At 32.2% G+C, this 27,629-nt stretch overlaps 1 protein-coding gene across 1 annotated transcript in view; it reads left to right on the top strand.

Moving 5' to 3' along the window:
* The window catches only part of LOC106068523 (uncharacterized), a 32,032-nt gene extending 4,775 nt beyond the window's left edge, over positions 1-27,257 (top strand). Inside the window, exons 2-30 of the mRNA XM_056019002.1 lie at positions 1,546-1,809; positions 2,466-2,507; positions 2,614-2,687; positions 2,797-2,902; positions 3,625-3,840; positions 5,652-5,861; positions 6,399-6,444; positions 6,946-7,016; positions 7,436-7,535; positions 8,993-9,124; positions 10,004-10,162; positions 10,758-10,866; positions 11,098-11,255; positions 11,936-12,066; positions 12,679-12,784; positions 13,133-13,250; positions 13,965-13,995; positions 14,146-14,267; positions 14,541-14,672; positions 16,090-16,155; positions 16,315-16,426; positions 16,580-16,681; positions 18,095-18,196; positions 18,714-18,847; positions 20,778-21,014; positions 23,192-23,261; positions 24,538-24,641; positions 24,762-24,881; positions 24,968-27,257. Of these exons, the coding sequence (XP_055874977.1) occupies positions 1,551-1,809; positions 2,466-2,507; positions 2,614-2,687; positions 2,797-2,902; positions 3,625-3,840; positions 5,652-5,861; positions 6,399-6,444; positions 6,946-7,016; positions 7,436-7,535; positions 8,993-9,124; positions 10,004-10,162; positions 10,758-10,866; positions 11,098-11,255; positions 11,936-12,066; positions 12,679-12,784; positions 13,133-13,250; positions 13,965-13,995; positions 14,146-14,267; positions 14,541-14,672; positions 16,090-16,155; positions 16,315-16,426; positions 16,580-16,681; positions 18,095-18,196; positions 18,714-18,847; positions 20,778-21,014; positions 23,192-23,261; positions 24,538-24,641; positions 24,762-24,881; positions 24,968-25,039 (3,441 nt within the window). The 5' untranslated portion in view covers positions 1,546-1,550 and the 3' untranslated portion in view covers positions 25,040-27,257. The remainder of the gene's footprint in view (positions 1-1,545; positions 1,810-2,465; positions 2,508-2,613; positions 2,688-2,796; positions 2,903-3,624; positions 3,841-5,651; positions 5,862-6,398; positions 6,445-6,945; positions 7,017-7,435; positions 7,536-8,992; positions 9,125-10,003; positions 10,163-10,757; positions 10,867-11,097; positions 11,256-11,935; positions 12,067-12,678; positions 12,785-13,132; positions 13,251-13,964; positions 13,996-14,145; positions 14,268-14,540; positions 14,673-16,089; positions 16,156-16,314; positions 16,427-16,579; positions 16,682-18,094; positions 18,197-18,713; positions 18,848-20,777; positions 21,015-23,191; positions 23,262-24,537; positions 24,642-24,761; positions 24,882-24,967) is intronic.
* Positions 27,258-27,629: the final 372 nt, after the last annotated feature.

A 27,629-nucleotide genomic window follows, 5' to 3' on the forward strand; every position in this document is an offset into this window, starting at 1 on the left:
TACTCTTTCAGGCTTCACTTAACCAGGGCAGAGTACCAAAGGACTGGAAAGAAGCTAATGTCACCCCCCTATTTAAAAAAGGAGAAAAATCTGACCCAGGAAACTACAGACCAGTATCACTTACCAGCATCACATGTAAAATCCTAGAACACATAATATGTAGCAACATCATAAACCACTTAGACAAACATAATGTCCTCACACCATACCAACATGGCTTTAGGAAATATAGATCATGTGAAACACAACTAATAGGACTAATTGATGATTTTTCAAAAGGTTTAGATAATAGTGAACAAATAGATGCTATCTTACTAGATTTTTCTAAGGCTTTTGACAAAGTTCACCACCATAGTTTGCTTAAAAAATTAAAATATTTCGGCATTAATGGTCCACTGCATCAGTGGATTAAAGACTTTCTGATAGGAAGAGAACAAACTGTAATAATAAATGGTTCTAAATCAACACCGATAACAGTAAACTCAGGTGTACCTCAAGGAACAGTCTTGGGTCCACTACTATTTTTAATTTACATAAATGATTTACCAAATTGCATTACTTCAGGAACAAAAGTCAGATTATTTGCAGACGATTGCATAATATATAGAACAATAAAAACAACACAAGACACAGATATTTTACAAAGAGAATTAGATGAATTACAGAAATGGGAATCAAATTGGAGCATGTCTTTCCACCCAGAAAAATGTCAGTTGTTAAGAGTAACAAAAAAACTAAAACAAATTAATTCCACTTATCTTATTCATGGCAAACCAGTAACACAGACTAAAAACGCAAAATACCTAGGTGTTATAATAAATGAAAAACTGTCATGGAATCCACATATTGATGAAACTACAAAAAAATCAAACAAAGCATTAGGATTTATTAAAAGAAATTTCCATAAATCAAATAAGAACATAAAACTAAAATGTTATTTAACCTTGGTTAGGCCAATAATAGAATATGCATCCTCTGTTTGGGACCCCTCAACTCAAGAAAACATTAAGAAACTAGAACAGACACAAAATAGAGCAGTGCGATTCATAACAAATGAATATTCACATTTGACTAGAGTAACACCTTTAGTAAAATCACTAAATTTAGAAAGCCTTCAGGACAGAAGGCTCAAAAGTAAAGTAGCAATAATACATAAAACACTGAACCATAATCTTCAAATACAAAAACAAAATTTAATAAAATACTCTGAAAGACACAAAGATAAAGGCACATTCCTCGTCCCATATGCTAGGACAAATTTGTACAAATACTCCTTCTTCCCTAGTGCTATTAGAGCATGGAATGGGTTGCCTGAGCTAGCCAGGAAAACCAGTGACTTGGCAGAATTTAAGTCATTGGTTAATATGCATGACTAAATGCATGACGCGTAGGATGTAATCATCTTCTTTTTTGAAGTAACGTCTGTATTATATAAGATAAGATAGTAAGTTATATTGTCATGTTGCATCACATAAATTAAAATAATTGATACTAATTGTATAATGGTGCTAATCTTTATATGTTTTGATACTTAAACATTTTCAGAGGACATGGCAAGAAATGTGTCATTCACATCTCCTAACCACCCTATCCATAATAAGGCTCACATTACAAGCATCCCAAATCAAGGTCAGAGATCCAACCAGTGCTTATCATGTCTAATGGATATCATTGAGAATATCAACATATCAAAAGTGCAAAGACAGGTCATTCTTGGGTTGTTGAATTCAGCTCTTGCTGAAGACAAAGTAGTTCACCTGCTGGCATCTAACAGCTCAGATAGTTATCATCTCCTCTGTGTTCTTTTAGGTAGAGTGATACAATTGTTGAGTCAAGATAGAATGCACTTTAAAATATTCTACTTAAATAAGATTTTAAAACAAATCCATAATACTGATTTTTATTTTGCAAAATAGTTGAGAAAGTCTATTCTTGTTCTTAACATATAGATTGTCTTTTTCATTTCTTTAAAATCAGTTGTTTTTTTTCTTCAATTTTTGGTATGTGAAAGTGGACTGATGGCTGCTTTCCCCTAATGCTACCAATACATAAATAAGGAGCATTAAAAAACCAAGGCTTAAGGGTGACATTAACAACAACAATTTTATTCAGTCTTGATTTCAGAATTTTTAATAAAATACTTAATTTACCAGATCTTTTAGAAATGTTCAAATATTTTTTAGTATGATACATCTTGGTGTTTTAGCACTGCTTGGTTTGGCTATTCTTGGATGCATCTCGACTACTTCCATAGTTCTTTGTTAACAAAATTGTTTTATCTTAACAGTGAAAATGAAAAACTTACTCACTTGCAAAATTATTATAAAAAAACAACGACATAGTATTATCAGCTTGTTTACTAATTTATTTTATTTTCTTAAAATTTTTTTTTTATATGGATCATTATTTTCATTCTACATACTATAGACATTATTTTTTTTTGTTGTTGTTGTTTTTTTCCAAAGAAATGTACACTGATGACTTGGACAGACAAACAGCTGCTTCATGTGGGTATACTTTTTTAAATTGTAATATTTTTAAATAAAATCTCTAAAAATGAATTCATTGAAGAAGTAATTAAGTCTTTATATATTTTGAAAAATCTACTTTCAGTGTGTGTGAGTTTAATTCAGCGACTGCAAGATGAAACTCTTTATCAAATTTTTATGGAGAGATTTCAAAGTACAGTAAGTGATGCATTGTAACAGTAATAGAAGTATTTTTGCATAAAGTTACATTACACTGACAAGTATTCCTACTGCTATTATACTGTTATTTGAATATTTTTTTCTCTAGGTACAATCAATGCCATCAGGAGATAGCTTAAAGCTGTGTCTGACTGTGATGAGTCAGTTATGTGAAATCTCAAGCATGTACTCTGAGATGTTAATACTCTCCAATGGTATTATAGGGATTCACACATCTTTAACTTTATGGTAGATGCTTGCTTAACTGTAGGTCATATGGTGCGTTTCAAGAACTTTGTTAAGTTTCCATTTACACTCTAAAGGTCCATAGGGCAATTAGAATTTTCCCGTTTTCTGTAGCAAATATTAGTTCAACAGCATTTATAATCCCTTTAAGGATTAGGGAGCTCATTGTGACTAGTCTGACTAGGACTTATAAATCTTCTCAAATCTTGTCTTAAGAATTCATAATTCCACCAGGTGTATTACCCAAGTCTTTGAGCTCAGGTGCCAAGTTGACTTGGAGCCATCACATTCATATTGAACCATTTAGTACATGTCCACATTAAAACTATGTTCAGACGCACCACATTAAAGATTTAAAAAAAAACAATGCCGGTACAAATGTAGTTTTACTGTAAATTAACTCTTCAGTTTTCTCACTTAGTAGCAAATAAAAATGATCTTGCTGTAGAAATATTGGTCTAAAAATGTGTCACAAATATATATATATTATATATATATAATAAATAATAATAATAAATATAAACCACACAAAGACTAACTTTGCAGTGGTCTGGTGGTTACTTTTAGAAGTATAAGAAGTATATCTTGAAATTCCTACACAGTTTTACTTTTGTGCACTATTTTATAGACTTAGATTACATATATTTTATTATTATTATGCAATGTCTCAGTGCAGATGCTTTGTCCTTAGGTCATATTATTCTTGAACTATTGGATGTACATAACTCTCTGGATGAAGCAACACTAAATGTATTCATCATGCTCCTGACAAGACTTATCCAAGTCATCAACTCATCACCATTGTTGCAGGGAGAGGAAACAGAAATAATAATTTGGAAACTTCTGAAAGTCTTAACTGTCTGGATAAACACGCTGCATACTTACAACATGATGCTCAGCTGTCTCGGTACATTTTATTAATTTTTTTTTAATCAGGTCTCCACAAACATTTAAAGAAAATAAATGTTCATTTTTACAAAGCTTGTATCAACTCACTGTCTATCTGTCTGTCTGGTAAAAAGTTTGAACATGTTTTTTTCTCCCATTTTCCATTCTTGGATCAAGTTAAAACTTTGTAAAATTATTCAATGAACCTGACAAGACACAAGTCAATCAAAAAATTTATACAATTAGTTAATTAGCTGTTGGTGATTAATTATTTTGTTTGATGTATAAAAAAATGGAATAAATGCTACTTAATGAGAGATGTATGTATACATGAATTTAATCCTCTTATTACGTTTTGACATGTTTTGTCTCCCACTTCCCATTCTCGGATCAAGTTGAAATTTTGCAGAATTATTCATAGTTGATCACAATACAGGAATCAATCCAAAAAATAATTAATTATTTTACGATTTAGTACTAATTAATTAATTTTGTTTTATATAGCAGAAAGGGAGCTAAACCTTGTAATTTTCAGTAAATGGCAATAATTAGCTTTATTTTTAAAAAGTATTCTTTTTTTCTATTGCTTGTTAATATTTTCTGAGTATTCTGAAAGTAAAATGAAATAGATTTATTCTTTCTCTTACTTATATAAACGAAAATTCTTTAAAACATTTACTTAAATTCTCGTCTTAACCTTTGCCTTGTTTGTTTAGTGTTTGATTATAATATCTAGAATATAGTAAATAATTTCATTGATGAGAAGCGTGGTCGAGAGGCCAAGTGCGCTTGAACATGGCTTGGCTTGGCTACCTAGAAAGGGGCTCGAGGTTCGACACCTGACTCGGGCAGAGTTGTGTTTACTGAGCGCCTAAAGGCAGCACGGAAAACCAACTCCTAGATACCCCCTCTCTCCTCCCTCCCCCCCACTGGTCCACTAATGAGATTGGACCAAAAGCGCTCTGAGCATGCTATAAGCATGAAAGTAGCGCTATATAAAAGCTATAATAATAATTAACACTCATAGTGTAGTAAAATATACAGTGAATTATATTTCTAAAATGTTATAGTCATAATGTATTATTTTTAGCTGCTTTTGAGTATTTTTTTTCTGTCAATGTCTTTTTTTAGAATAGGTTTTTTATTTCCGTATCCTCTGCTGTTCTCACACCAATAATCTAGCTCATTTTCTTATTTATATTTATTAACCATCATTTCCTAATTTCAATCAGTTTTCCCCTTACCCATTCAATTTGTTTGTTTTACATGTTTCTGATGATTCTTCAGATTTGAAGATTATAACATACTAACCCAAGCCTCCTCTAGAGTGGTGGTGGATGGTAGAAGAAAAGGGTTCGAACCTGAAACCATTGCGAAGACAATCCAGAGTACATAATACTTTTAGGAGTTTATGTTATTCTTGTATAAGTCTGAGAAACAATGATTCGAATTGTTCTTAAACTGACACTGTAATCATATCAATTTTCCAGTTCGTTGAATCATTTAATAGGTGGGGTGCCTGAGTGGTTAAGCCCTTGGCTTCCGAACCTGGGGTCCTGGGTTTGAATCTTGGTGAAGACTGGGATTTTAAATTTCTGTCTTTTTTTAGAGTGCTCCTGAGTCCACTCAACTCTAATAAGTATCTGAGTTTAGTTGGGGAAAGTAAAGGCAGTTGGTCGTTGTGCTGCACACTGCTTGTTAACCATTGGCCAAAGAAACGGATGACCTTGACATCATTTGCCCTATAGATCGCAATGTTTGAAAGGGGAACTTTACTTTTTTTACTTGGATCATTCAATACATTTTTGTTTGTGTGTTCATGTTATACAGGGTTGTTAAAAGAATGTTTGGTGTCAGAAAGATTAGCTGCAGGGCTACTCCATTCAAGCCAGGAACACAATGTTCTCATGGGGTTGAAGAGAACTATACTCACAAAAGATACTAGTTTGATTATAGTTGGTACACAGTGTCTGACTTTATTGCTGGAAAAACTGAAAGATCCTGTTCACATAAGGGACTTCTTTAACTCTGATATAGCAGGTACTTGAAATTGTTCTAAGTATTTTTCTTTAATTTCTCAAGTAACATTGACAAAGAATGTAAATACATTTCACTGATGTGTACAAAAGCATTTCAATTTAAAATACTTTCCAATGTTTACTTTCTTCTCTCTTCTCTTTCCAGTTCCATCTTCAGTGAAAACATAAAATTAAGAAAATTTTGTTTAAAAAAAGGGGGGGGGGGGTCCACATTAAAAAGGCAGTAGAATTTAGAATTCCATGTTGTTTCATAAATATTAAATTCTAGGAGTGTTTCAATCATCCTTTTTTTTTTCCTTGTGGTTTAAGAAGCCCATTAGCCTAATGATTTATCTTCACACTTTGGGTCTTTTGTTTTTCTTCATTCAAACAGTTTTCCCTATTCTTTTCAATGAAATTTGAAATTCCTAAAACTTAGGAAATGTGCATTGATCTTCTCTCAGAATTAAATTATTTTCAGTTTTTCATATTTCTTGAGTTCATATTTTGATACAACCTATATATTAATATTTGGTTTTAATTTTTTTTTTTGTTTCAGAGTTTATTTTTGAACTACTACATTCAGCTTGTATCTCTCAATTAGAGTAATTGTATTTCTCTTGCAATTTTTTTTTAAATCTGACTTCACTTGTTTACACATTTTTTGTTTTTGTCTAAACAAAAAAAGATTTTGAAGAGGTTTTTGTTATAATTATTTGTTTTCATTTTTGTTATAAACAAAATGTTCAAGTCTTAGTTGATTTCATAGCCTAGCTTACAAAGACTGACATAGATAATGTTTCACAAAATAGAATTTTATGTTAATAATAATAATAATCTTTATTGTCCGTATGGAAATTTGTCTTACAATTTGTGCATTACACCAAACAAAAAACATTATAACTATGTTTTAACATATTCACTAATCTATATAACAAAAAAGTTACTTGAAACGTTTTTTGTAAAAGTTTTTATGTACGTATACATACTATTGGTTTTGCTTTATCTAATAGCAGTGTAAAAAAAAAAAAGTTCATTGATTTACCAGTACCTAAAATGTATTATTTATGTATCATTTGATTTTGATTTGCCATTTTTTTTCTTAGGTCCACATTGCTATGTTTGCTGAGTATGTCTAGGCAGCCTCAGTTTTATGAGAAATGTCATGCTGTTTATGGTAGTATACTGCTTTTTTTTTATACTGTTTTTCTTTCTTCCTTGCATTATATTTAATTTTTTAAAACTTATTTTAACATTTTCTTTACAACCAATTAAGTATTTTATGAAATACTTTTCTTATATTTAAAAGGTAAGGGCGTAGTGCTGAGTTGTAAAATACTTTATCACTGCACCATGGCTCTCAAGTTCAAATCCTGAATTTTAGGGTTTTCCTAAATCCACTCATTTCAAAAGATACAAATGGAATTAGTTAGATTTGAGGTTATTGGTTGTGTTGGCTACATGACACCATTGTTAATCATCAGCTATATAAACAATAAACTTTATTCTTCACCATGTCCTTGTTTGTTTACTTACTTTATATATGAGATAAAACCTCCAAAAAATTTAAGTGAAAAATATTTTTTTTTTATTTAGGCCTGGACTCTGTGTTGAAAGCAACTAGAGAAGCTCTGACTATGAAAAAGTTTGGAATAGTAGACAAGTCTTTAACTTTGTTAATGTGTTTTCTTGAAAGGTGACTCTTAATATTGTTTCAGACAAATACATGGTGATAACAGACAAAAATTTATTTAGCATTTTTTAATTTTCAGTTTAGCCTTGACGAAAGTTTTAGAAACTCCTCCTTTCTTTGTAAAGAGTAATAATAAAAATAATAATAATAATAATCTTTATTATCCGTAAGGAAATTTGTCTTACAATTTGTGCATTACACCAAACAAAAAACATTATAACTATAAGAAACCAAAGTGTACATTCACACCAGACTCACTCATAATTTACATGTGACAAAGTTTATACCAGGTTGTTCTTATTTAATGATTTGATTGCCAGGGGAACAAAAGAGTGTTTGTGTCTGTTTGTCTTTGCTATCGGTGTCTTGTATCTCTTTTGTGATGGTAAAATCACAAAATCCTGACACAAAGGGTGATTCTTTATTTCGAGGATCTTGTTAGCTTTTTTATAGATGTTTGTCTCAAACAACTGCCCAAATGGGGTTTGTTTTTTGCCAGCAGCATTTAGGATTCTATAAAGTTTATTTTTAATGCTCAGATTGCCATACCAGGCGGTGATATTGAAACTTAAAATATTGCAGATGTGAGCGTGATAAAACATAGCCAAGGCCTTTTCGCTAACATTAAACGAGGACAGTTTTCTTAGTAATCGTAGTAGAGTAGTTTCTAGTTAAACTCTCTTTTGGTTTGATGGAAATCTTTTTAGCATCTTAAATAAAAACAAAATTCTTACATTCAACTGCACATAAATTTAATATTTAAACAATACCAGTGGTTATTTGTTAACTTAAATGGCTTTAGCCACACACACACAAATCATAGAAACATTCTATTTGATAGTAAAAAAAAATATGTTTTCACTGGGTAAAGATTATGTTTCTATGAATAAAATACTTTTTAATGAAAAGCACAATGTTTGAAAAACTGTCACTGTCAGTGTTCATTATGATAATTATTAAAATATCAAGAAGGCTGCATGAAGTTTGAAACAAAGATTTTATGGTATAAAATAATTAATTCCATGAATAGGATCATGAGAAAAGTGGACAGATTGAAAAAGAATGATGGAAGAGTGTAAAAAGCTAGAGATATGAGAAGTTATAATGAAAGTGTGATCATTAATTTTGGTTTTGTCTATCATAATTATTGTCAGCATCACACTGGAATGATATCTGTTGCGTTCATTTCTAAACTATTCATTTTACACAGTTTTACAACCCACACCCTACTCCCACAGTTGACACACCCTGGAGCAAGCTCAAAACACTCATGTGTCTTTTGAAATTCTATTGTATAATAGTAGGATATAAAACTCTGTACCACAGCATATTATTTCAGTTCACTTCTCTCATTCAGCCCTCTCATTGTCAGAGTGAGTTTGAACAAAGTAAAAATAGTATCATGACATAGAATTAATATTTCACTGTAGCATTAACCATGTCCTCTATGATTTCTTCAGACAGCCAGAAACTATTCCTTTGTTTCTACATCAGTCATGGAACTTTTGCTGCCAGCTTTTAGTGGACTGTCTACACAGAGACTCACAAGAGATAACACTCAAAGCTCTGCAGACCACAGTGTCATTTTTTAGGTTTGTTTGGAACAATGTCAAATGTACATCTTGTCTTATCTTATAAAATACTGAATCACTTCAAAAAAGAAGATGATTACATCTTAGGCATGTTCCTGGGTCAATTTAGTAAAGCGTGCTAACCAATGATTTAAATTCTGCCAAGTCATTTGTTTTCCTGGCTGGCTCAGGCAACCCATTCCATACTCTAATAGCACTATAAAGGGATCCCAGTGAAATTACAAGAGCTTTATTATTTTAGTTCATTTTATTTGGACAACCTGTGCCTGTGCTAAATAAAATTATCAAGGCTAACTTGTATATTGTACTAAGTATTAAAAAGATGTTAGTGTATCACAATTATAAAATGTATAAAAATTCTTATTTCTTGTAAAATTAAATATGTTTTGGATCTGCAGCAGTTTTTATACATTTTTTCTAATAATAATAATAATAATTATCTGATGTTCTAAAAACACTCAATAACCTAAACTTGAATAGATATGACTAAAGTAAAATAACTATTTTTAAAAACTTAATTTACAATATTAAATAGAGTAATGTCTCAAGGAAAATTATAATAATTGAAATAAAATAAAAAGAGAACTAAATAGAAAAGATTAAATAGGATAAAATATTTATCTGAAAATCTACATGAGAAATAAACACCAAAAGAGTCTACTTTATATGTTTTGATTTTAAGTGATAAACCTGGTATAATGAAATGTTTAGAAGATAAAACAAGGACAGGCTTAATTTTTTTTTCTAAAAAAAAGAGAGAGAAAATTGTAGATTTAAATTTCTGATAAACAAAACAAAATTGAGCTGTAGATATAAATGTACAGAAACTGATTAGTAGACAGTTCACTACCTGTATAAAATAAACTTATATATTGCCAGGCCTCAACATGTACAAAGTCCAGTGAACATCAAGCATGTTTCTTCTATACTTCTGAATGTCCAGAATATTTTCCAACAATGTTTTACTACTGCCTCAAGAAAGCTGCTGGATATCAATTTGTTGACTTCTATTGGTGACTTGGCCATTGCTGTTGAAAGGTACCATCTTTATCATGTAGAGTATAAATACTTTTGTTCTTAATAACATTTCACTTGTGGCCATTTAAAAATGTCTTTGAGTGTTGTTTTTAATTTGCTAAAATAATATTTTAGTTTTATGCTAAACTTTTACTTGACTAGAACTATGGTCTCAATTAGCTTATGAACAGAAAAGAGACATTATAAAGGTACAGTTTCCTTTTAGTTGTGTCTGGGAGCATGTGCATAAATAGAAAAGTGCTCACAGAAATCATAGACTACATCCTCTTAAAAAAGTTGACCTGGGGATGGAAGTGGGCAGAGTTTGAGCTTGGACCAGTGCAAAATACTTATCACACAACCAGTTAGCCATTTTCACTGACCATAAGATTTGTATAAATAATAAGCGAGACATAAAATTATTTTTTTTCTATACATTGTTTTACTTATATTTAGCCCTAAGCTTTTATCAGTTTTTTTTTTATTACTTTGTTACTATTATGCTAACTATTTTGAACATTTTTTTTTTAAATGTCAAATTGTAAGTTAAGTTTTAATTTTCCAGTGAAAAACAAGAAGTAAAATAACTGCTAAACTATATTGTTTCTGATCTCAGAATTCTGCAGTGTAATACAACATTGTATGGGAATGAGAAAGAGAGCATTATGGAAGTCAGAACTCAAATCAAAGATTTGTGTCAAGAATGGATCATGTATGTGATCACTGTAAGTATACCATGGATGTCTGCTCATCTATGTAGTACATGTTACTGACATAATACTTTTCTGTTTTACTTGCCAAAATGTCTGCATACACATCTTCCACATATCACTATTAAATACATAACTGCAGAACAGAAATAATATATCTGAGTCTTCTTATTCACAACATCCACTGAAACCAAAATGATTAAATGAGTTACAATGTGCTTATTTTTTTTTTCTTTTAAAAAAAAGGATATCTCTGGGTTGTTAAGAGACAAAAAAAGATTTGCCACTTTCATGGCCTGCTTGAATATCCTGCTATTATCAATTCATGATGATCCTAATACATTGGTGAAGATATTAGTCACAGGTCTTCCATTCCAGTTGATTGCAATTTCCACAGAACTACAGTAAGATACTATTTTTGTAAAACACAACGTATGTTGTGTAAAAGTTGTTGATATTATCTTGCATTGAATTGTCATTATTTTAGAGTTAAATTTTATTTCAATGTGATGCTATGAAAATAATTCATCATCATCATCACTCCTTTGAGTTCCTCATGGAACATAGGGCCTCGACAAAAACATGCCACTCTCCACGGTCTCTTGCTAGCTTTTTTGATGGTGTCCCAGCTCTTCCCGGTCTTCTCTGCTTCTTCAAGTACACTGCGTCGCCTTGTTCTTTTTGGTCTTCCTCTGCATCTTGTTCCACTCTAAGGCCTGCCTAGCTCTGTTGCTGGTATCTTTTCTAAGGGTGTGACCAATCCATCTCCACTTCCTCTCTAAGATCTGCACTTCTATATTTTTCTGTCCACTTGTCTTCCACAGTTTGGTGTTTTCTACTTTGTCATACCAGTGTATTTTTAGGATATTTCTCAGGCATCTGTTGATGAAGGTCTGTATTTTTTTTTTGTTGTGGCTTCAGTTGTTCTACATGTTTCAGAACCATACAGTAGGACAGCCTTGACATTAGAGTTAAAGATTCTTAGTTTAGTCTTGTTTGAGATGTAAGGAGATTTCCAGGTTGGTTTTAGCTGTGTAAATGTCTGATGAAAATAAGTATGACCTATATATATTCTTTTCTTAAGGCCACCTGATGATGTTCTAAAGCTTATGTGTCAGAACCTCAATAACTTGTGTGCAAGGACAATCAAATTGGTCAAGCCTGCTCTAGAAATAAATCCTGACTGTCTTATTGCTGGCTTGGCAAAACTAAAATGTAAGGATTTACCCCATGTTTTTATTAAGAGAGGGGGAAGCACCTGGCTTCTAAACCTGGGGTCCTGAGTTCAAACCTCAGTGAAGACTGGGATTTTAAATAATTTTGGGATTTTTAAGGCCCCCCCTGAGTCCACCCTAACTCTAATGGGTACCTGACTTGTTAGGGAAAGTAAAGGGGATTGGTCATTGTGCTGGCTACATGACACCCTTGTCCATTGAAACAGATGACCTTAACATCATTTGCCCAATAGATCGCATGGTCTGAAAGGGGAACTACACTTTTTTTTTCTTCTAAGAAACATTTGGGAGGTATATAGTGTGTGGAACTTAAGTTATCTTGACAGGAAACACATCCTTTTTTTTTGTGTACCAGTATTTAAGTAATCCAATTGAAAGGTCTTTTAGTTCAAGTTCTTATCTAACAGTAACAGAGTAACAGAAGAGATTTTTAATTCCATGTTACTTATCCTGTAGATGAATGACATGGATGTAGATGGATTTTAATAATGCTGGTCTGACTATACTATACAGTTTGCCATTTGCTCTAGATATTTGATCTTTCTAGTTGCCCTGGTAATGGATTCTAAACAAAACCTATTGTTTGCTGCAGGGCAAGACAGTAGTTCAATGTTACATTGTGCACACAGACTGACAAGTCATGATGAGATTGTTTCTTTCTTTACACTCATATTCCTGTCTTATTTTCTAGGATATCAGTAAGTTCCTCCATGTTGTATGTTCAGTTGGAAATATATATTTTTAAAACCATTCTGACAGTGAAATAGTGAATTTTGAAACAATAATCTATAGTAAATACATACATATATGTATGTATATATATAATTTTACTAACAAAAAATGTTATGGCTTTTTCATGAATTATATAATGTAGTAGAAATTAAATTAAATAACCATTAGATTTTTTGGAATTTTTACCTTCTTAAGCAACTATTATAGTCCGACACAAATAGATGTACACTGTAAACTATTTTAAGCTGGTAATGTGAACAAAACGTTAAGTCTAGTTTTTCATATTTCTAGTCAGCTTTTGGTGTATTCATTAGGTGCTGGCAGAATGTTGAGCTTCACCAGTTTCTTGAGCTTATAAGGCAAAAGCCAGGTACATTCACCTTAGATACAGTTGTTGCAAGAGCATATGTGTTGTTGTCTGCCATTAGCCAGGTAATGTTTTTTTCTTCTAATGCAAATTTATAAAATATTGTTTAACTAGGGACGCAACTAAGATTACTGTTCATTCTCCTTCCCAGCTAACCACATCATTTTATTAACTGATTAGTGATGGCTTAGAGAGCTGTTAGATTTCACACTTTCTGAATGAACTTAGGTTCATAAACTTAAGGCAAACATCATATGGGAAATTCTAAGAATATCAACATAGATGTCAAAGCCAGACACTAGGACCATAGTTAACTTCATAGAAAGACATATATAAAGAATCTTCCAATGATAGTAGGCCCTAATTGTGCAAGAATTTATTAGTTATTACAGATAAAAAGCAGTCTTTGCTAATTAACTCAATTTTTTATCCCTGTTATAAGAAATGCAAGTTTTAAATTTAGACGGAAAAAAAATTAAATAAGTGCGGACAATTTTATTACTCAAGGCTAATAAATGACTTTCTTACTTGAACTACTATGTTGCATTCTATGTATGCACAGTCCCTGAAAATTATGTTTCCTGGCACTTGTCAAATTCAGATGAATTTTTGTTGTTTGTAAATAGATTATAATATTATAACTTAACATTGAGACTAAAAACCACTTAGGTTTTTATAGTATTTAGAACCAGTATAAATTACAAAAATATTTTTACTTGTGTTATGAAACATCAAGTGTAAATATATAGCTCAAATAAAATGTTTTAAATTATTTCCAGACAGATCACTGCTTGGTTGATGACACAAATGGTAAGTCATACATGTTTCAATGTTCATTCTTGTTTATAATTTGTCTATATAAAACATTTATTAATTTTATGTTTTGCATTTTTTGGAGGGTCTTTCATTTTTTTGTGAGGGATTTAATTAATGAAACATTTATCTTGTATCTTCTTCCAGAAAGTGTAGTACTCAGACAGCTGGAGAAATTACCAATTGAGTTTTGGTTTACATTGGATGTCAGAGTCTTTCACTGGAGTCTATTGACTCAGACAAGAACACAAGTCTTGGGAAGCAGACTGGTACAGTTTTGAAACTTATAAACAGCTATACTGTGAGCCTGATTAGAACTTTTACATGTAGTTTTGCTGTAAAAGTCACATGACCCTCATGTGGTCTTCATAGTGTTTTTATTTTTAAAAGAGGAGATAAAAAAAATATACTCATTATGACATCTCATTGAATGTGACACTTATCATACCTGAAATAACAAAACAGCAAATGCTACATCAATTTTCATCAATGAAACTTAATGCATAATCTTTTGTGCAGATATGTTATTTTTTTCTTTAAAGGTGGAATACTGGATTCTCAATCTACAACTTAGAGCAACACATCCCCAGTCACTTGTAGATCAGCTAGATGTGACCAACAAAACAATTTTAGAAACATTGATTGACAATCAACATTTTCTTTTCTGCCTAATAGTAAGTAAACAGTTTATTTCTACTGTACTTGTACCTTTTAGGTGATACTTTTTTATGGTTTATACTAATAGAAATTTGGTTTGAAATTATTGTCTGGTCCAGCATAACAGAACAATAATGAACAACTAGAACAAGCTATCAGTCATCAACTTTAGTTTAGAGCAGTTACACTGAAAGGGTGCGGTAGATGAGCGGTTAAGTGCTTGGTTTTCGAACAGGCGCTCAAAGGTTCGAATCCTGGTGAAGTCTGGGATTTTTTATTTCAGGATCTTTGGGCTCTCCAAGTCCACCAAGCTCTAATGGGTACCTGACATTAGTTGGGGAAAAATAAAGGCAGTTGGTCGTTGTGCTGGTCACATGACACCCTTGTTAACCGTAGGCCACAGAAACAGATGACCTTTACCTCATCTGCCCTATAGACCACAAGGTCTGAAAGGGGAACTTTACTTTTACTTTTAGTTACACTGATAAAGTTGACTCTTGCCAAAATACAAAATAGGACTAGAAAGTCATGCTGTTATATTAAATGAGTAAATTAGTTCTTATATCTTTTTCTGATTTTTGAGAGAAAAACAATCACACTCTTAATTCAATCTCTTGTATTTATTGTGTAGTGGCTATTTTGTGTTATTTAGGATTCTCACAATTTTAAAGAGGTTATTCACATGAAAAGGTTATTATTGAAATAACATTTGTGTTGTTCCATCTTCCTGGCTTTCTGTCTTACAATTTTTAAAATTAATTTGAATTAAATTACTGTATTTTTTTATTACACACTAGACCTTTCTACAAATGAATCTGTTTAACACCACGTAGTGGCATACTTTCAAATTTAAAGTTATTTCTTTGTGAATTGAAACATTTATCATAAAATTAGAGTACACAATAGAGCTTAAAAAAACCATATGCAATATCTGCACCTGTGCCATGGAATATCATTAGTTGTAGGTGAGCAGAAGGGCATGGCTCTTTTTATTTTTAAACATTAACCATGTTGATTGAAAGGGAAAAAAAGCAGTATATCATCTTATTTTGTTTATGTTTTTATATTTAAAATATTTGTCTCAAGTTTCTATATAAAATCTACCTCAGACATTATTGCCTCCTTCACTGATAAAAACCCCCCACAAAAAATGCATGTACCTGATTGATTGTTAAAAAAAAGACACATTCTCAGTACAAAACTGGACATCTCTGGGTAAAGTATGTCTCTCATCTCTCCCACTGCGCTTCTCTAATCCCTATCAAAATTTGGTTAAAAAAATATTGTTTCTGATTGAAAGTAGAAGATAAAGTTAAAAGACTGCTGCAAACCCAGCAATAGTATTGATTTAAAAAAATAAACTCTACCTACCTTGCATTTGATATTTTCCAGTATACAAGGGTTAAACTTCAATTTATTCTTTTTGAATTATAGAACTTACTTGCAATGAACAGTGTGACAACAACAGTGCAAACTATTTTACTGCACTGCATAAAACATGTAAGTAGATCATACTATCTTTTTTTCTTGATTCCTTTCTGGTAGTTTGGAAGGAAACAAGTTTTTATACCAGATCTAGTCAACAAAAAATACTTTAAAAACTTATTCTTTCATTTTTGAATTTATTATTGTGGTAAAGTTGTTGTTTTTTTTTCTCAGCTGTCATTGACCTGTACAGGTGACAAAGAAATAATTCTCATTATGGAATCCTTGTTTTATCAATTGTTACAGAAATTCAACTCAGTGTTTATACAACAGCTGACATTTGAAGGTAGACCCTCTTTGATTAACTCTTGCATCTACAATGAAACATGCAGCTATATTTAACAGGTTTTGAAATAATGGCCTTATTGATATTAAACTGACAATACTAAAATTTAAATTATAGTAAATTAAGAAAGAGTATTAATATATTGTCTTTCAGAAACAATCTTAAAGAGTTATCTTTCTGTGTTATGTGCAATGACTACTAGCCCACTGTGCTCATCTGTTGATAAAACTTGTTGCATAAAGCCTTTGTGTCATGGTATGTTATTTGTTTTTCAGTGATGTCTATTTCACCCAAGGCTGTTAGTAAAGGCATACACTTGTAAACCCAGAATTGTCCTACAGAGATCTGTACAAAAACATTTTTTAGCTTATCAGCTAAGCTATTGACACATGAAATGGATAAGATAGTACACAACTTCTGCTCTTATGTTTATCTAGTCTTTATCCATTTATTCCATAAGGTTGTTATTGCTGAAAGTGGTAATGGACAAAAGCAATCCACTAACTATCAAATGCTTTCAGTGGTATAGGTCTCAAATAGCCTCTGACAACCAGTCCAAATCCTGACTTTCACATCTGGTTCAGATATTGGGTCCAGCAGAACTGTTTCTACTTACAGAAAGGGTAAAGGGGAGCAACTGGTTCTTAAACTTATAAGCTTCGGGCAGAAAAACTCTGAATTCAAACCTCTGCTGCCTTCCAGCTTGACCCAAAAGTGGGAAAGGCTGCAGGAGTAAACCTCAAGACAAAATCAGGAACTGACATCCCTTAGGCACCCTGCAGCACATATTGCTACACCTTAATGTGCTCCTGATTCCTAACTGTATTTGCACTAGCAGTTCCTATGGATGCATCAGCTGCATGGAGAGGGGGAACTGTTGTGTGGGCATCATTCCAACCAATGTAAAGCCCAGGCATTTATCTCATTTCTATGAGATGATTTATAGTCACTTGGTGAATGAAGGAAGCTATAGATCCACTGGTTACATCTGGTGCTAAGATATCAGAGTCCAACTCAAGGACAAATAAAAAATGGAGTGTCACTAAATACCCATTCATGATATGAAGCACCTTAGGTGGTGGGAGTTTTAAAGTAAAATATTCCTCTCCAACAGCTCCTGCAACCAAATTGGTTACTAAAATTCATCTAAAGCATTCCATTAAAACACACCTGAAAGACCAAGACATAGAACTAGAGCTATGGCAACCCATGATTTCATTATCTTAAGTCCAGCTATAGGCCCAAGAGTCAATCTGGGTGGAGCCATTGTTTCTTTAGACAAAAGGAACCTTGTACCGGTACAGCTGTTAATTTCACAATGTAATGAGTGCACTTTAAAACAAAAACGACATTAGGTTAGTGAGTGCATTGAAGTGGTATACTAAGTTTTTATTTAGAAGATGCCCTTTGCTAACTTGAGGCAATGCTTGCCTGTGAAGTATTGAATTTTAACTTTGCCAGATGAAACTCATTCTTTGTGTTCTTTAATTTATCATTCATTTAACTTGTACTCAAGTGTTTTTCAAGTACTAGTATTTTTATCTCCCCTTTTTTACCCATCAGAAACAAGGTATTGGGGTGTTCAATTTGGGCTTCATATTTCATTATCAATGTTTGTATTTAATTTTCCATTAAGTGTAAAAAAAAAATGTTTTATTTGTGTTTCAGTTCTTAAACTTCTGACCATTGATGTCAATGATCTTGTAGTGTTCAGTGTTCAATTTATTTCTTCAGTTATTGTGGGACTGTCTGTTGAAGACTGTAAAACAGGTTTCTTTTTTCATTTTTTTAAAAATATTCTAGTGGTGATAATGATTGGAAATATAAAGCAACACTGATAAGGAAATCTAAAAGGTACGAAATAGTTGTCGTCTGAAAAAAATCCAACTACTAATTTAAAGATGTGACCATCCATATTCTGACAAGTTTGTATCCTCTTCCAAAATCTGCTATTTACAAAGAAATTGATAGTGTTATTACATTTTACAAAATACAAGGTATAAAAAAATCACAATCATTGTTACATAGAATATAACTTTTGTGAAGGTAATGAAAACACAATGTGCACTCTTTGTTCAAATTTTAAATTTTAATATCTTTGAGGCTAAACATTTGCAGTTTGGTTAGTTATTGTATTGAAAACTTCTGAAAATGTATATCTTTTATGTGATAGCTTGAAAAGTTTTTGTGAAAAAAGGTTTTAACAATCTCATTCGTGTTCATACTCTTCAAACAATAACAATTTTCTCTTCATTTTCATGTAGTTTATATTTTGTTTCCCATGCAGTGATTCCTCTCCTGATCAACAATGACAATTTTGTCTCCACTCTGGAATCTTATGTTACAGAAACTAATCCTTTAGTATCTGAGCATGCGCTGGCAATCACTGCATGGTTAGCCATCAATGGAAAAGATTGTCAGGTAAAAATTTGTGTTGTTGTTTATAACACTGACTGCCGTTTAAAGTTTTTCTTTTAAAATATTTATGCTGGGTACTTTTTTTTTCTCAAGCTCTCCATTATTCTAATATGAGAAGCCATTTGGATTTATCCTTGAATATTGTTAAAAATGAAAAAAAAAAGTTAGTGTCTTCAAGAATATGTTTTTAAATCTAAAGCTTTAGTTGAACTGTCATAGACTGTTTGTACACCCATCACATCCCAACCTGAAATATGCATTCTTATTAAGACATTTTTCAGTTTAAAAATATTTTGTTCACTGGTCACTGCCTGAATCTTCTTGTCATGATTCTTGCTCCTAGACCTAACTTTGGTTGATAACATGAATAAATACTTTTTTTTCTGTTGCTCTGGTTTGGGGGAGATGGGAATCTAAATCTGGTCACTCAGGATTTACTTTACTTAATGCTGTGATATTAGTTTTAGCACCCTCTCAGGTAAAAGTTGCTATTATATTTGTGCCCTCTGTCTGCCTTTTATACATTCTAAATTATCAAGCAAGTGAAACACTGTAAACAAATATTTATTTTTAAAACATTCTTTTTATGGCGTTAAAAACCTTTGCCAAGGGTAAGCGTCCTTGACATTCATTTTTTTTTAATTAACTAATCCTTGTGTACATTATTATATTTGACTTCAAACAATAGGCGTATGTAGATATTATACAAGAAACAAAAGAACTATAGTTTGCCTAATTGTTTGATGTTGATGCACCTTTTAGTAGGCCTACCTCAATCAGCCAGACAGATCAAGACAATGTTGGGTCTGCATCCAACCTGTTGCTGTGGACTTAAAAGACTTCTGTCTATTTGATAGTGCCTACGAGGGGAACTCAAAGCTTGATAGCTGCACCCAGGTGTTCAAGAAAAACTGTATGTGTGGAACTTTGCTGTGGGAATGCAATGTCAAGAAACCCACCAACAAGGTCTAGCAACAATAGAATCTTGTCCCGATGTGAAGAATGGCAAGAGAAGCCCTGATACAACAGTTGGTTACAGAAAGTTACCAACATAGTTTGGACCCAAGTGTCCTTTGTTTCACTTCTGAGACTAGAAAGGAAAGCCCTGATGGTGGTCAAGGAAATCAAATGGAACCTGATGATAGACTTTTGCACATTAAGTGCTACCAAACTGCCCCACAAGCTTGTCCTACAGACAAGGCTGAAGATGATGGCATGTATTAAAACTTCACCTCCTGTGGACCTGCAGTCCATTTGCAAAGTCCCCTTCCAGTAAGCCTGATGAAGCATCTTGGTAGACCAACGATCCTGATGACTACAGCCATGATACCCACTACTTCTTTATTAGCATCGAATGACAAGAGAGTGATGTGACAACCACTGTATCCTCACAACCAAAGAGAAGCCAACTGGTGGAGACAAAGAAAGCAGCGTTTGCTGAGTGCAACATGGATGGCTCTGTCAAACTCAAGATGCAAGTCCACTGTCGCTCACACCAATTGACCCCCCCCCCCCACCTGCAGGGATGAAATTTCACAGCCCATGTCATGAGGTAGATTCTGTCTGGGATGGACAGATCTAAGGAGGGGGCACTTTTATAACTCTGGTGGTGATGATAGGGGTAATTGTAAGTGTTTAGCCAGCTGTCATTAAATTAGGCAAGATGATACAGTGATTATCTACAGTAAAGCATATGTACAGTCAGTGTTAAGTGTTGCCAATCTTACAGTATTGGCTGTTGAAATATAGGACATTAAAGTGATATGTTCTTTTGGAGCCTTGAGTTGTCAGGTTCTTTGAGTGAATTGGTAATATCTTTATACAAAACTATAAACTCTGTCAATTTTTTTAATATTTATGGTCATCATTTCAATTTATTTTATTTTTTTTATACACAATTATTAACCAACCTATTATATTATTTTTCAACAAGACACATCATCCAGTCATTCTACCATCACACTGTCTCCTGGGTCTCTTGGCTTCATGCCAAGCTACAAGTCTCCCTATACTGCAGCTAGTCCATGTTGCTCTGTGTCATATGGATGATGTACCAACAGATGGCGCTGTCAGATTTGTCAATGTGCAACGCAATTTCCTTTCTTCAAGAATTTTTTCTGTTTCTGAACTTGAGCAAATATATATTTATCTTCAGCAGTTTGTTGGGCAGGTAATTGTGGACTACTGTATTTGTCAAACAGTTATTTGTTTGATACTTTTGTTTTAGTTAGGTAATTGTGGACTACTGTATTTGTCAGACAGTTAATTGTTTGATACTTTTGTTTTAGTTAGGTAATAGTAGTTTTATTTTTTTTTACTCTGTTTGGTAGATAATAGAAGATAGCATTTTAAAACTGTGACACTCTGCATTTGTTGGGTGATTCATATATACTGGTGAACCTACATGTTGATTGGGTAGATAATTCTATGGCATTGCATATTATTTTGTTTGGTAGAAAATAGTGGACTCTGCATTTCTTTGCCATTAAATAGCAATCATTTGCATGAGTTGGGTACTGGTATTTATAATTGCATTTATTGGGTAGATTATATTTCTAGTAGGGCTTTATGTTTGAATTAACCTTTGAGATAAAATGTTTTCTTAACTTTTGTATCTGATGTAGTTATAGTACATTTTAATCAACAAACTAGTTATTCTAGGCTTTAAAAAATAAATGATTTTTAATCCAGTACCTTACAAATTGTATTGTTAAAAATAGTTTTTTTGTTAACATAATTATGGCTCTATTCACTAAGCTATTCAAACAGAATTTTATTATTTGAATGTAACAAAGAGCTCAAAGGATCTACTAGATATAAAATAAATATTTGATTTTCATGTTCATACTCCATTGGTTGAGCTACTTTGATTTAGTACAGTTATACATTTTTGTGTTGTTTGTCACAATAATTTATTGAAAAGAATGAAGGAATTTATGTGCCGGTACGAAATTTTTATATGGAAGGTAAAAAAATTAGCGTTATTTATCATTCTGTATTTAAACAAATATAAAAACAACTTGAAATAATTTTTTTTAAATGCATGATTTTTTACATTGTTTAATTAATAAATAAATAGTTGTAATGCAAATTAGTTTTTGATAATTTTTTAAACAAGAAATTTAATAACAGATGTACAATTTTGTTTTTTTTTAGACCCTATTAGAATGGTTTTTAGACATTTTTATGCTATTATACAGAGACCTATATATAACATGTATATAGGTCTGTGCATAATACTTATGGTGTGGAAACAATGCAATGCACATCTTCTAATTGGAAAGGACTAAAATCTTGACAACTTTTTTTTTTACTTCCTGTGTTCTGAGACTTTAGAAATAGAAGTAAAAAATGAATCTGACACAATTTTTGTTTTATTTAACATCAAGGATTACTTAAACTAATGTTTCTCAAACTGCGAACAAAACTGCTGACATTAGGGGTGTGCGTAGACAGAAAAAATCTTGAATTTGCATAATAGTTATTAATTATATTTGAGTATTAATGTAGTAAAAATGATGTAATTACCAATGATTAAAATAGTAAATTAGTTTGAGTTTTCATACTGTTTTAGCAAGAGATTTGATTCAAAAGAAGGCATTTCATTATTTCCCAAGAAACATCTGTCTTTCTTTAACTTACATCAGAAATGAAATTTCTTCAGAGTGATGTGCATACCATCCATTATTCTGATGACCTCTTTTGAATGAGCATTGCATGCCAGCTCCATGACCTTGTGAAATTGAGGATGATCTTATTAGAATCAAGCCCATTTACAAACATGTTTCTTCACACTTCAGTAGCAGCCCATCTCATCCCTTAATTGGACTTTTGCTGCTCTTCATACATTATATATGCCAGGTGTTTCTAAAACGCTTGGCTCTGAGGCTCCACATCAACTTCAAGACGGCTAAGGAGTTCAAATGTAAATGATTTGGTTGGGGAAGTCTCAAGTTAATGTTTTTGAAACACCTATTTAAACTATTTCACCTGAAATACTTTTATTTAATTTTAATTATTGAAGAACTTGGTAAATTTACATTTTGGATATTATTAGATTTTGCATATATACTTTACATACAATGTGTTACAAGTTCATCTGTCATCATCGAGAAGTACATATAAAGTCTACTTCAAAAAGCGCTGGGTTAAGAGTGTGTATTTGTTTTGTGTGAATGTTGTTCATATTTGCATCTATATTGTTGTTATAGTAGTTACGCTGAGGTGGCCAATTGTAGTCAAAATGAATTTCCATTTGATAGGACCAATAATAATTATCTGATTAAATTTGATTTATACTACCAGTAACTGTACTGGAATATGTTTTTATTAATTTTTTATTACAAGAAAAATGTCAAGTTGAGATCTGAAGCAATCTGTTGCATCCAAAAACTGATGTGTTTAGGACAAGATATATGTAAGTATTTTTACAAAGTGTATATCACTCACTGTCTGTTCGGTAAAACGTTTGAACATATTTTTACTCCCATTTCCCATTCTCAGATATAGTTGAAACTTTGTATAATTATTCAGTGTACCTAACAAGACATGAATGAATAAAAAAATTAACTTATCAGTAATTTTTTGTGATTAATTATTTTGTTTGATATCAACATAGCTGCTACTTAATGGGAGATGTCCGTGTATATATCAATTTAATCCCCTTATTACATTTTGACATTTTTCTCCCACCAAGTTGAAATTTAGCATATTTATTTATAGTCGATGATAATACACGAATCAATCCAAAAATTAACCAATTATTTAATTAATTAGGATCAATTCTTTGAGATTTTGGGCTCTGCCATACGTCGCTTTTCTCAAAAATACTGAAAGCAAATCTAATCAAACCAATCGTATTGCTTCATTCTTACATTTTCTTACAGTAGCTGATAGGCTTAGTGACAGCCTAATCCATAGCTATGGTAGTCATAGGTACAGTAATTTATAGATCTAAAAGCATTAGGATAACCAATTAGAGAAAAAAGTAACATTTTCATCCACACCCTCTCTGTCCCAAAAAGTAAATAGACTGTTTCCGACTGATTTTAACAAACTGGTCAATGTAAGGCTATGTGTAGTCGCCGCAGACGGTCATGACTAGATGACCAGGCAAGTGTTTGTTGTATGTTGAGTGTTCAGGCGAGAAAATACACACTGAGATAGTGATGCATGTAGATCTTTTCTTCACACATTTTTGGGCTATTCTGACGTCACATCAAAACCCTGTAAAAATCTGACCTTTTTGGATGCGTAGAAAAACATCAAATAATTCAAAGAATAATATATTCCTTATCTGTAATTTAAAACGCATTACATCTAAATTGTCAAAACCATCTGAGTTTCCCTTTAAGATAAACTGGGCAGATGTAAAAGTGAAATAATAAAAACATTGCTAAACTGTATTGATATTGAAATTAAATACATGCCAATGTCTGAGACACATTCTACAAAGAATGAAAAACATGAGCAGACACATGCACTGGACATTTGAAACTATATTTTAAATAGATATAAGTGTTTAGAGCTTTGTCTATTCCATTTTAACACCACCATTTCAACAGTGGTTTTATTTTATCTTATAGTATTTGGCTCACTCTCAAATCTAATAAGACTCTACAACAAATTTAATGGTATTCTTATAAATACAATTTATAAATTAGCTTTCAAACTCCCAAATTTTGTATTTTCAGGTCAGCATGTGATTCAGCAACCATGGAATTCAATCATGTTAGAAACTATGTTATCAACTGGTCAAGATGGCTTATCAGAGTCTGATATTGAACTTGTGTACAAGGTAAACATTTTGTTTCTTCTTAAGCTATTTTCTATAAAGATGATGAAGTAATTTTTAAGTTTCATTAAGTAAGATAGATACAATTAGTAATTTTAATTAAGTTTTACTTTTTTTTTTCAGTTGTCTTCATATGATCAAAACCCATGGACCACTTTTAGTGCAGACAGCTTTCTCCTAGCACTCCTCAACTCAGACTTAACTACAGAGCTACAAGACAAAGCTAAAGCTATCTTACAGCAGGTAAGTCAACAGAAATGTAATGTTAACTTGTAGTAATTGACAATTGGTAGTCAGCCTCAAAGTAAACCTGATCATTCTATCCACAGATTAAATGCTCAAACATTGGTGTGGATTCAGACCTGCTGAATGTTACACAAGAATGTATGGCAAATATTTGACCAATACACACTCATCTCATTAAAAGACATGCCTATTGTGTGGGATTGATTTTGTTCTTTATTTATATTTAGTTTATGATTCAATGAAGAACATTCAATGAATAACAACATCTAGATACAAATGAAAGTAGGAACACAAACTCAGCCTATTTCTAATATTTACATTTATTTTTCCACAACATTCATTTGTCATCAAAGTCAAATAAGTACTGGTGGATCTGAATGAAACAAGAATATGTGCACACATGGATGTATGGGCAGAGGGGGGTATAGGGGGTATACATTGCTTGCCTGAACATTGTGGTCCTACTTAGCAGAGCTCTGCCACTGCTCTCTATGACACGACCTTTCTCTCAGTGATGACATTGCATATGAGAGAAATATTTGCACAAATTTTTTTTTTGTCTTAAAAAAAAAAAAAAGGTGGAGGTGGACCAGTGCTGTGGAAGACTTAAACAGAAAGTAGAGCAACAAATTTACAAGAGACCTTTAACATAAAGGAAGCTTTCAAATGATTGCTAGTAACCCAGACAGAAAGTGAACAAACAAAGGATGTTAACTGAAGAGATGACAAAATGTGGCACACAGAGAAACCATATCAAAGTTTGACAATCCACCGCAAATATTGTGAAATCATAACAACAAAAAGTCCCTGACTCAAGATGGTTCTAACATTATGGAAAAACAAGTGACAATAATTTAGTCTGCTCTTTAATTCTATTTGTAAACCTTGTGGTCCTACTCAAGTGAAGCAAACACAAACGCTGGTAACATTTTTCTTTCTTAGCTGTAATCAAGTTGAATACACTGTTTGATGCTGCCTCAGTACCCAATACACAAGATATAGAGGTATGAAGGATAAGGGAGAAATACCACCAAAAAAAAAAAATAATAACAGCAATAGAAAATTATATATTAAAAAAAAAAAACATGAACTAAATCTATACAGTTACAGATGTTGTTCCTCCTGAGCTTCCATTCTGGCCACTGCACCCAGTGATAGCATTTCTTTAGCAGGGGCAAAAAAAAAAAGGTCATGGAATCATTATTTTTAGCAAGAAACCAAAACTGTACATGTTTTTAAAGACAGTGAAAGCAACAACACACATTTGATGATTCTCAACACTGAGTCAGAGGGCAAGTCAAACGCTAATGCTGATTATACACATACAGAATGAATTTTCGCTGAATGGGGGAGAAATACTGAGCACAAAACTACACACATAGATAGGACTGCAGTGACCAGAAGTAGTGGAGCTATACTACAGCAAAAATGTATGTAGGGAAAAAAAAAAACAAGAATATGCATACAATTAAATCTGCACAAACTGTAATATGAATATGTAATATGGGTCTGTGGTTTACACATACAAATGTTTTCATTCAGTAATCTAACATTAGTGTCAAATAAAATTGTGCACAAACACATCAGCATGAACTGGTCATGCAGAGACTTTGAAAACAACAAAAATTTGAAAAGGGATTTTTGAGTTCAAACTGAATTTGTATGACAAACTGTACAATACAAAACTTGATATCATTGTGGAGTGCATATACAATCTTCATTAATGTCTAGGAGTTCAGAAACATTGCGCACACAAAAATACAAACAGGCAGAAATTGTGTACAACTCAGATCAATTCTTAGCAATTATGTAACAAACAAATCAGATTTCATTGTAAATGCTTTTTTTTAGCAGTGGATTTATTAGAAAATAATTTAAAGAAAAAAAAACATGTAAATCCCAGACAATAAGACATTATTGCTGTGGTCTGCAAATAAGCAGGTTAAGTATTTTGTTCAACTAAGTCTATGAAGTAGTTTAGGGTTAGGATCAGTAAAGCACACAGAAACCATTGCAAGAAACAAAAGGGTTCAATTGATCAACATTATAAGAGGTATGAAATTGAGGCTGAGAGAGCGCCAGGCAGCATTTCACTCATCAAATACCAAACCTATGCAAGTGCTGGGAACAAATAATATATATCAAGAAAACCAATTTCCCACCAAATCTATATGGCTTGATATGATCCAGGTTTCAAGACAGACAGACACATTTTTTAAACCAGTGAGTACAAGTGTTGACTAAGTATGAATGACATCTTGTTTCCAAATAAGCCCATAACTTTTGTAAACATTTTCACAGTCTGTAATAAAAATATTCACTGCCCTTTTAAATATTACTTTTTAATTATACCACCTTCAAAAAAAAAACAAACTGGCCTACATCATCCCCAACAACATATTTAGATCAAACCAATTGTGATTTAAAAAAAAAAACGGAATAATTCAAATGTTAGGAATGAGCCAATACACAAAATCATCATGACAGGATTCGGCAAGAAACTAATTAAAAAAAAAAAATTTTCAGTTCACACGAGGAAAAAAAAATGATCCTACACAACCTAATTATAAACTAAAATAAACGTGTCATGACATCACTGACTTCACAAAACTTGACAAAAAGGATGAAGCATGAACAATACATTTTAAGTACATAAATTAAATACTTTTTAAGTATAATATATATTGCTTCAAAACAAAACAAAATATATCACTTAGATTTGCATAATGGCTTTCAACAGAAATT

The sequence above is a fragment of the Biomphalaria glabrata genome, chromosome 2 (genome assembly GCF_947242115.1).
Source record: "Biomphalaria glabrata chromosome 2, xgBioGlab47.1, whole genome shotgun sequence".
Taxonomy (NCBI): domain Eukaryota; kingdom Metazoa; phylum Mollusca; class Gastropoda; family Planorbidae; genus Biomphalaria; species Biomphalaria glabrata.